This window comes from Cololabis saira, chromosome 9, assembly GCF_033807715.1.
Source record: "Cololabis saira isolate AMF1-May2022 chromosome 9, fColSai1.1, whole genome shotgun sequence".
NCBI classification, from domain to species: domain Eukaryota; kingdom Metazoa; phylum Chordata; class Actinopteri; order Beloniformes; family Belonidae; genus Cololabis; species Cololabis saira.
The window spans coordinates 26,552,979-26,563,997 of record NC_084595.1 but is presented as its reverse complement, the minus strand read 5'-3'; the positions used below and the strand labels follow the sequence as shown (position 1 = coordinate 26,563,997).

The 11,019-nt window shown below is 39.3% G+C and overlaps 1 protein-coding gene across 8 annotated transcripts in view; it reads right to left on the bottom strand.

Annotated features, from left to right (window-relative positions):
- Window positions 1-425: 425 nt before the first annotated feature.
- The window catches only part of rhobtb4 (Rho related BTB domain containing 4), a 50,370-nt gene continuing 39,776 nt past the window's right edge, over window positions 426-11,019 (bottom strand). For all 8 annotated transcript variants that reach the window (XM_061728980.1, XM_061728985.1, XM_061728983.1 and 5 more), the window contains 5 exons: window positions 10,705-10,823; window positions 7,768-7,918; window positions 6,928-7,016; window positions 6,640-6,745; window positions 426-6,374 (listed from right to left, as the gene is read on the bottom strand). In XM_061728980.1, coding sequence (XP_061584964.1) covers window positions 6,196-6,374; window positions 6,640-6,745; window positions 6,928-7,016; window positions 7,768-7,918; window positions 10,705-10,823 — 644 coding nt within the window. In that variant the 3' untranslated portion in view covers window positions 426-6,195. The remainder of the gene's footprint in view (window positions 6,375-6,639; window positions 6,746-6,927; window positions 7,017-7,767; window positions 7,919-10,704; window positions 10,824-11,019) is intronic.

Sequence of the window (11,019 nt, the reverse complement as noted above, 5' to 3'; positions counted from 1 at the left end):
AACCAGTATGGACAGTAAACCCTTATCAGAGGCCGTAAGAAGGTTGACGTGACTCTAACCTTTGCTGTTTCTGTGCCATGATGGATTCTGAACCCTGACTGAAAGACTTCAAATGAATCATTTCTATACAGGTGGTCACATAACTGGGATTACTGCGTATTGAAAACCTTGCAGCACATGTCCTGGTTTTAGGGATAGGTTGATCTGATCTAATAGTGGCGTACCAATAAGCGAGAAAACATTTTGGAGTAGTCATGTTGGGCTCCAGTAGACACGTGAATGGTTTAGCTTTACTGACAATTGAGGTCAGCTCAGGGAGGTCTACAGCCGTTGTTGATTGGGCTTGGTTGATTTCACTTTCACAGCTGGTAACAGCTGCCAGGGCGTCTGAGAGAGTTGGGGTGATGGAATGTGATGCAATAAGGAGACTATGGTGTGCAAAAATTGTCTTTTTATTTATTTTATTTTTATTACCAAATTATATACTTCACACATTCAGTAAGGTGTCCATGGTTCATTATACACAATATTGTTTGGTTTGATGATTTGGTGCATGACTTTGAATCAGACCACCAAAGTCTGAAATATGTCATCCAGTAGGCAGCTCAGATTAGTGTTGTACAGCAAGTATTGTGATATCAGAGACTCTGATCGGAGTGGCATGGTCCAGATCATTAACTCCAGCCTGTTTCACATCTTTTTAAATTTACTAAAGCTCTGAAGTGTGTACAGCTGTGACACCAGTTTCAAATGAGGTAAACCCTGCAAAATAAAGGGATGAAGTGAAGTTAAGATACTAACTCCACCAACCTAAACCGGCTGCTATGAACAAAGCTGCAAACACATGGTTAAAGTGCAGGCTTTTGTGATGGATCCCTGTGAAATTTTAACCAAAATGTATCATAGAAATTCCATTAGGAACATAGGAAATTATGTCAGCTTTTGAGAAAATGGCAAAATATGTCAGCTTTAAAGAATATAGTTGAAATTGTGCCTGCAGCTATTGTAATATTTTATCCATATAAGCTTGCAACAGCATTTATCTCAGTTTTCTTCCTTTTTTATTCTCATTCACATCTATTTTAAAATCAGACAAACAAGCAATAGCATCAAAGTGCCACAACTTCAAAAGATTAACATTTTTAATAAAATTCAAGTCAAACATCAAAATACTGAAATGGCAAAAAGAAAAAAAACATTTTTTTTTCTACATTTCCTTTTTCAATTTTGTACAAATGACAGTGGTTCAAAAATATTACAAAAATTTTAGTTTCAAAACATTTTTTGCAACAGCAGCAAAACATTCTGATTGTTTATTTTAGTTGTTGTTTGTAAGCCCTTACTAGTTGTGTGTGTTGTGCTCTTTCTTTAGACTTTTATTGTAATGAACACAAAAAGCATAAGCAGTAAATGTTAATAACACTCGTATAAGTCAATGAAAATAAAAGTGCATAACAATACTACACAATATGTACGCTCCACTTAAAACTAACAGTATAGACCGGGGGTTAAATACACAATGTCCTTTGATAAAAGATCCTGTGCATACGGCCTAGACACTAAGTTATGCACACGCTAACTTAGTGGATAAATACAGTGTGGTGAGTTTTTAAAAGGTGAGAGGTTATCTCCAGCTGGGACGTATTCCAGATGTACAACACTGTGCTGTACTTTGGATAAATACCACTTCTATTAAAGCATAATTTATGCTGTCAAAACTAATATCTGCCTTTACACCAACCAGCTGTTCACAGATGGTGTTCCCAAGCTAAAAGGACACAGAGTCTACATATCATTGCAAGACTGTTGATTATAAATAATATATTGATTAGTGGAAGCTAAAGACTATGTTACTGAATTTGGCTTAGAGAAAACAACCAAGTGGAAAAGAAAGATATTTTAATGCTGCTCGACAAAACTGGTAACAATAAAGTACAAAAAAAAGCATTAGGCTACATAATAGAAAGTGCAGGCACCTCAGAAGTGCAGAAGTTTTATTCTAAAGTTGCTGGTTTGTTGGGTTTCTTGGTCATTTCAAAGCTATCATCTATAGCTTTAGCATAGATGATGTTACATACTGAATATGTAAAGCTCCATTTGTTATAATTGGAAAGTTATCCATATTATCCCAGTAACCAGAGACTGCTTCACAATACATAATGAAAAGCAAATCCAAACAGTCTCTAAGATGCCATTTCTTAATTCTGGTCTCCTGATACCACGTCCTTGAATGTTTTGGGCGCTCCTTTCTGTACCATATAAATGATTACAAGCTGATGAGGTGATCAGTTTGTTTGAGTCAGGTGTTGGAACAGAGAAACATCTAGTACATGCAGGGAAGTGCTACCCGAGGACCAGTACTGAGAAACATTGCTTTAAGATACTGTATATCAACAAAAGTTACCTACTTTTACATCTATACCTGTATGTATTACTTGGGTTAGTTCAGATTAATTTGAGCCCAGACGGCTAATGTGTAGACTGTGTAGAACAGAAGGAGTGAAATTTCACTGAAGGCACAGGAGAGAAGACACCTAACACTTCAAAAAAAACTAGGTCTTCACTCAGTCACGAGGCCTCACATTAAAGTAAAAAGATCAGACCTGGGAATAAGCAAGAACTGCACCATCTAAAAGATACAAGGGTAAGAAGGATGAGATAGAAAAAGGCAATCCAAATGAATAACACAAACCTATGTCCTACATCAGAATGTGTAGCTTTGGTTTGTGATGGTCACTGTGGATGAAACAGTGGAGCAAGCAAAGCTTGAGGGCTGAGTAAAATTCACAAAGTTTCATTATTTTTTCCCCTTCACCCCAACTCTGTACATCTGGGCTTTTCATAAGGATTTCCTAGCTTATGATTCTGTTTCAATTTCCCATATTTTTCACCATGATAAATATTTAATTTGATCTTCCTTCAATTTTGAAATTTCCCAAACCCAATTAGCCTATTAAGTTACCTAAATGAGGCCCCAAAACAAAGATTAAGACACTCTGTTGTATAAAGTACAAAATAGCCTTTGTCTAACAAGTGTAATGCTTCACATAGTTCCTCTTTCATTAAATGCAAGCTAAATCCAAACACAAACAGCTTCTTATAGTTTACTGCTTTTTCTTATATCCAAAACCCAATATATTAAAAATCCTAATGTTAACTACAGTAACAGCATTCAACGGAAATCTGTGGCACAACACAGCAGCAACAAATCCTCTGAATTAATTATCAAGCTAATGTCTGTAAATATCATTTTAAGATATCATATAATATAAAAGTAATAATGCTACCTTAAGCTGCACTGAGCTTTAGTTATATGAAGGTGTGCATAAAACCACTCAGCGAGACGTGAACCCCCTGTGGGGTTCTGTGACAAAACGTTCAAGAAGCCTCATGAGTCGTGTTACCCAGCTCCTCATGGAGCAACTTGAGGAAAATTTGAATAACATAAGTAGAAATATCATGCTACAATCATCAAAATTAGGAAGGATCTTACAGAGGGATAAAGTCATGCTAAACACAGAATTCTATAGTCACAGATGATAAAGAAGAAAGTGCGTTCCAACACAGAGAACAAAGTTAGGCCACCTTGCAAGTTAACCACATTCCAAAAGTGGTTTCACCCTCCCAGTGCACAGGCCAGCCAGTGCGTAGTCAAACTCTTTGCTTTTTTTAAAAATCAGTGGTTTGGAGGGTTTTCTGTAGGAATAAACATCCTAATCTAAGGCCATATGATGAGACCAATCTACTCTACTCATTGTACAAAGAATTCAAGAGGCCATTTGCATTTCACAAGCAGCAGGCCTGGAGATTTTGCACAGGCATGGCTCAAGCTGGCTTAAAAACGCTCTTAATAAGGATAATGGCTGTGTGCATAAAGCGACACATTTTACATTTTGACATGATCAATGTATTTAGTATTGTCAGTGACTGCAGAACCAGTCTGCAGGGTTGAATGAAGATGCTGCTAATATTCCAAATAGGTTTTGTCCAAATATAAGGCACATGGAGCAGGAGACAAGGCCTAATGGGCCATATAACACCACTGAGATGAGTTCATTTCATGGGGAACTACAAAGACACAAAGTCCATCAATTACTATTTTCAGTATTGTGTACACTCCAAGTCTCATTTCTAAATTCCTAAAGCACTGCATGAGAATGATTTCAAATATTTAATCAGTCCAGAATATGCAGAATGGATGTTTTGTTGACTGGGACTTGATTACTTTGACTTTACTGTTACTCTTTTTAGAGATGAATCTGCTCATTTCTCACTTGAGCCTCGTGAGATTCTATCTGACTTCTATTTCGGTGGCTGAAAATTACTTTACGCACCCCCCCTCCTGTAAAAGGCAGAACACAACATGTTTCACACAATCCTTTCTCCACAGTTGTCTGGGTAAAGCTGAGGGGCGCAAACCCCCAGATGGAACGTGTTAATAGAAATTGACCACTACGGGATTTCTTTTTCCACGGTCACCATGAAAGTAAAAGAAGAAAAAAAATCCACCCTTAACAAAACAATTTGCTTTAACCACAATCTGAATTTGAAATTCATCCTAAAGCTATATCAGCTTCACAGTTTCCAAAAAAGCAATATAAATTAAAACGGGTTTGAACATAGAAGTATCAAAAACATCACAGGGTACCATTTGTGAAATCGGAAAGTTACAGCCTTTAAAATTAGTTATAATTTATTAATTGGCTGTAATAAACAAGGAAAAAGTGTTTGAAAACCCTCACGTCCAATTTCAATCCAACCTCTTAACTTATAAGTGCTCTCAGTGGGCAGTTAATAAACATCTAGATGGATGCTTGAATTTAAAGAATAAAGCCACAAGTGTGTCGGAATGTACTCATCTGGACACAATGACAATGTCCAGCAGTGACACTTTTCTTCTAATGCTGAAGAATTCAAACATTTTTTCTTACTATCATGTTCTCCTCAACATCACTCTCTTTTCTCCCCTATCCCATAGTTATGATAAATAATAAGAATAATAATAAGAATAATTATAATAGTAGTAGAAAGCTAGTGAGAAGAGGAAGAACCAGGACTTTGGTATTCAGAATCTGGTCAAAGTATCCTAGATTACATGAAGTTGTAACAGAGTGCATGCACTTTTTAGCTTAACACTTTGCAAGGATTGAAGTTATTCTTATGATCTCCATTACTGAAACTGGAGTGGAAAAAACAAAAACAAAAAGCACAGGCATACAAACACTGGTTAGATTAGTGCCAGGGCCCTGAGCAGTGCTGCCCCTAGAGGTGCAGAGGTGTAAAGGCAGGCTGGCTTAGGTGCATCAATGCAACCTCGTGGTCGTGGACGTTTTTAATACTGGACCCATCGTTCCACCGTGGCAAAAGTATCAAGTAAGGCTAGCCCTCTTTACGCCAATCGTTGCTGCAGAGTGGCTGTGTGTGTTTTGCCTTTTTTGCAAGTGTGGTGCGCAGAAGGAAGAAGGTGCAGGGCTGGATGGTGGACACCAACAGTCACAAGTGGACTATAATGGAGAGTAATTTTATACATATATAATTATCATTAATTATATTGTCTACTCTATATTGTCAGTGTGAGTTCCTAGGAATCCAGTGCTGGTTTCGCAAAGGTGGATCATGGGCTTGTCTGTGAAGAAGTGAAGGCAGAGGTAAGCTCCCCAGATGGGAGCTGCAGTGGTCAATGTGAAATAGTCATTAAGGTCAGTGTGAAGGATGGAGACTGAGAGAGTCCAATCACTCAAAGGCTGAGGCTCCCGGTCCAATCACTCAAAGGCCGAGACACTGTGAGTGCTGGTGGATGGACAGAGCATTTATGGAGGGGACGAGGGGTTGCACTGCAGCGCCACAAGCCTTTTTAGATCAGAGTATCTGGGAAGCACTCAACATTGAAACATCATTCATTCACAACATCTCACACATGTACTCACGCATCCAAGCATATACTCTTCAGCCTAGTTCACATTTTTTTCACAACACACCAAATTGCACTCATGTGGTCACCCACACTTATAAAGAGGCTTAGAGGCACATACACACCCTCAAGCATGCGGACATTCAAGCATATTAGCACTGAGGGTTGTTTCTCTGCCTGTAGAGCGTTCAGAGCTACCCTCCCCTAAACACATTAAGGAGGGGTTTAGCTTTCCTGGGGGGGATGATCCAGGTCTAGATGAAGAAATCAGTGGAGGTAACTCTTTAGGACACATGTGAAGAGGAAGACGGGTGCCTCCAAAAACACCAACCCCGTTTGGTGTGCTGCTTGCGCAGGATCTCTTCTTCACGTTCACGCTCCTTCTGAGAGCGCAGGTAACGGTCTTCCTCCTTTAAAAACCAAACAGGAGGCCAGCGGTACTTCTCAAAATGCCTCTGGTTTTCTACAGAAAGAAGGGAAAATTAAGTAGCCGTTTGTTTATTTGTTATTATCCTAAAGAAAAAATCCTTTTTTAAATAACTTTATATCCCAGTTTATCGTTTCCAAGTCAAGTTTAGATTAAAAAAAACCATATCATGCAGTTACTCCTTGGTGCTTAACTGAGAAAATGACTCAAACTTTGGTTTTCTTGCAGAAAATGTATAAAAAACTATGAAAGTTTTGAGACAGGAAGATTCTCAAGGCCAAAATGTGCACCTGCACCATACCTGGAGACATGGCCTTCATGTCTTTGGGAAACTTGCGGCAGATGCTATTATAATTAGTGCAGATGTGATGAAGACACCATGCTGAGAGTTGTTTGGCATTGTGGAACTGTGAAAGGGAAAAAAAGAAAAAAATTACTACAGCTCTGTGAAATGCCAGATAGATAGATAAACTCAAATAGATTGAAGATAAATGGAGATACTTGTTTAACAATCGAGGGGGGAAGGACTATGAATTCTGACTGAATCAATATTTAAAAATGAAAGTAAAGATTATTATTAGGAACACACCTGTGCAAGCTCAAGGTAAGCCAACACCTGACCGTCCATGTCAACTCCTTTCACTGCCAATTGGAGAAGCTCCTCCACGGCATGCTGCTCTGAAGATGCACAACATCCAAAGAAGCACATCAGTATTTATCTATTACTTGCATGCACCACTGAGCATGCAATTGCACATTTATTTCCCATTCATAAAGTCTTTGTTAAATAGCTTTAGAGCAGTGGTTCCCAAACTTTCTGTGCCCAAGGCACACCAAAGGACAAATAAAAATTTCAAGGCACACCTATTGTGCAAAATAGCCTTATAACACGTGTTATCACTAATATCATCTGTCTATCTGTTAAGTTTATTATTTACTAATCCCAAAAAAGATATGACGAAGACAAGTATTCTACTCATGAAATATTTATTAACAAAATACTTCACAAAAATATTTAAACTTTATCAAATTGGGCTTCATCAAACACACCCATTTCAGGAGGATTTTTTAAAATAGTTTTTAGATAAAGAGTTTGCCTCTGTATTATGGAATGAGTGCATTCAAAGTAGTATATAGTAAATTAAAATAATTATTTTTGTCTAGTTGTATACTATATTGCAGTAGGCTATGGTTGTCACAAAATCCCACGGCACACCAGTGTGCCGCAGCACACAGTTTGGGAACCACTGCTTTAGAGTAAACTGCTCATAAAAATATTTGACTACAACAATGATAAAAGGAGGTTCTTGGAATACAGAAACAAAACAGTATTAAAGCCCTGTTCACACGCATTTATGTAGCATCCAATTGTCCAGTGAGTGGACCTTTATCTCCGCACCATATTTCATGCTCCAGAAAGAATCTTTACCTGTAAGCGAAATAAGGCGCGGCAGACAGAGACGGTTGGCCAGAACTATAAGCTCCATGGGCTCCAAACCGGGGCAGGGCGTCAGTAGACCACTGTACAGGAACTCAAGCACGCCACGCATGCAGGCTGAAGTGGTGTTAGGAATGGATACCTGGGAAACCACATCCACAGAAAATGGGAGGAAAAAAAAAGTGTTACATTTTTGTTAAGATCCCAGAAACATCTCACTTATAATCCCCATTTATAAATAGTCACGGTGCTTCTCAGTCTGGCAAGCTCTCGTGCTGAGTAGTTACATTTGTAAACACAAAATAAGAAAAAAGCAGCTTAATCACTCCACATCAGGCAAATGTTGAATGGGAGGTGATAAAATCTAAGCCCCAGGAGGAAGGAAGGAAGTTAAATGATTATGTGAGAGATGACCTGACCCCTCCAGGAGCTTTGACTCTACCTACTGTGGCACTTTCCAACCTCCACTCTCATAACCAATTAGGAGAATGTCAGCCTGCCGTGACCTCTTGTTATTGTAAAATGACACAACATTGAGCCAGGGGTGGTCTCTGGGGCTTTAAAGCTCCAAGTGGAGGCCTGGGAGTATTAATGAGTGGACACAGTCAGCACCTTGACTGTGGCAACACCTTTATGGACGTGGTCCATCGTCTGCAGAGACAAGAGCTCTTTGGCTCTCAGTCTGACAGCATAATGGTCAATTAGTTCAGTGCAATTTCCATATAGTTACACAAAGTGTAAAAAAAAAAAAAAAAAGTCAAAATTAGGGGAAGTGAAAACTTCAAATCAGGACAAAAGTTGGGAAAAGACCAAGCAGAGTCACTGATGGTAAAATACAACAAAAAAACTGCTCCGATTTTCTCCAATAAAATAAAATTATAGTTTATCCTGATCTGATGGCTCCTGCTGTCTAGAGAGAAAGAAGCTTAACAAGCACTTCCCGTAGATACGCCGGGTTTCTCAACATGTGACACTCAAGCAGCATGTGCTCACTTTGTGATCAGGAAATGACAGAAACAAACTAGTAGGTAATACATAAGTGCACCATGACACCATGAGCGAAACTTGAAAGCAGACAGCTTAATGAATAACATTTTCATGTTGTGGATTTGTCCACATGGACATTTCAGCATAGATATGCTTCCAGACCACATAAACAGAGCTAGACTGGTCACGGTTTAGCAACGGCATCGTGCTCTAAAAGTTCTGTTTTAAAGAAGAAAAAAAGAAATAAATGCGGCTAGCTGCTGACGTACACAATCTGCTTGGCGAATTATCTCTAAAAAGGCTCATTTACAACATGAAAATGCACATACATCTATTGGAAAACAGAAATATACAGTTGCTCTGAAACACAACATGTTAACAGCTGCATTATGCAGTCATTCTTTATGACTGTCTCCAGAACATCTGCTCTTTGCCGTCATCAGGAGAAGAACAATGTCACGATAGTCACTAACATGAAGTGTTAGGAGTAACCAGGGACAACAGCAGCCACCAGCAGCAACTATCGTGTCCCTCCTCTGTGATGCTGATGACCTATATTTACCACATGGCCAATTAGATTAAGTTAGTGCATTCAGGAATAACATTTCCGCTTTCCTTATTTCTTTTTGTCTGTACAATTTTCAGGTGGGAAAGAATCCTGTTAACCTAAATCTGCAGTAGACTATTGGATCTGGTTCTGTAAAACTGTTTGAAGAGCCTCGGGTTAAAGACGGGCTTTGACTTCCTTTGTGGTGGGGTCAGGTTGAGTGCACATGTCCTCCTGCAAGAAACTGAGCCTTTGTGAGGTAACTAGACTCGCTGCACAGGTAATACTGATGTTTTTAAAAGGTCTATTAGTTGAAGTTAGGAGTGGGTGGTAAATGGGCAGATATAATGATATTGTGTATGTACTTATTGCTGCTTTGAGACTGTTTTTTATTTTTTCCCCTCCTCCAAAAGATCCATTTCCTCTTCTCTTGTCTCTGAACCTATATTAAGGGTGTAGCTGAGCTTCCCCTGCTCATCACACCATGTGCCATGAAGTTAAAATTAACAATTTAACCCAGTTCTTACAAAAATGATATCGTATATCAGTATTAAGCTGAAAAATAGTCAGATATAGGCTACAATATGGGAGTTTTTTGTACATATTGCCCAGCCCTTCTTAAAGTCTTAATAAAGTTTAGCAAAACATGTTTTATTCTGTTGTTACAAGCTGGAGTCCTCACAAAAGTGTTTAAAAGTCTTCAACTACCACTTTAACAGAGTAAGGCAGCAGTTTCATGCAGAAAACAAGAAAGACGGCCCCCGAAGGCTGACTGCAGATTAGGGATGAGCCCCACTGTATCGGCCTAAAGAAACTACGTGGGGTTTGCATCATGATCAAAAGCCCAAGACTCCAACAATAACAGGAAGTCAGTCAGGAAACATTTGTGTGTGTAGGTGTTTGTGTGACTCTGCTCTTGTACTCATAAAGAAAAAAATAAGAAAAAAGAAAAGCAAGTCTCCTTAATATAAACTATTACATTATAACAAGTGAACTGACCTCAAGTACCATTCAATTAAGAGTAGGCAAGTAGTGGTTATGAAGAAGATTGTGGTAAGCCCCAATAAAGTACTGTGTAGGTGTGTGATGCTGATAATTGCACTGCTACAGTCATATATACAAGTGAAACAAAGGTTAAATTAGTACATTTCTTATATTTGCATCATAACAATCATAAATATTATCTAAGAAACTCATGCACCTTCATCTCTTTTTCCATTTCTTTATCAGATGTAATATATTCAAGCAAGCTGTGTGGCTGTGTTGCTCCAACAGGCTGCCCTGGCATTTGTGTAGTCTGAACTTCCCTAAATGTAAGATCCAGACACCCTATCCTATCTGAAAACTTAAAGGTAACTCCATCCTCAGGCTCGCTCCAGCCTGTCTGCTCTCACCTCCTCGATGTAACTTTCCATGAAGGAGCCACGGAACATAGCGGCCATCCAGTCGCAGCTGGAGATGAGCAGGGGCTTGTGGGCCGGGAGGCAGCCGTCGTCCAGTCGGAACACCACATCTAAAACCGGGGTGGGAAAAGAGCGTTCATCTCGTGGAATGCCACAGAAGCCCAAGCTACAGAGGGGGGAAAAAAAGACAAACGAGGCAAGCGTCCAGACAGGCGTACAGACAGACAGAGGACCAGACACACAGACAGACACAGGGAGAGACACAGACACAGGCAGACAGACAGAGAGATAAATTCACAGAGGGAC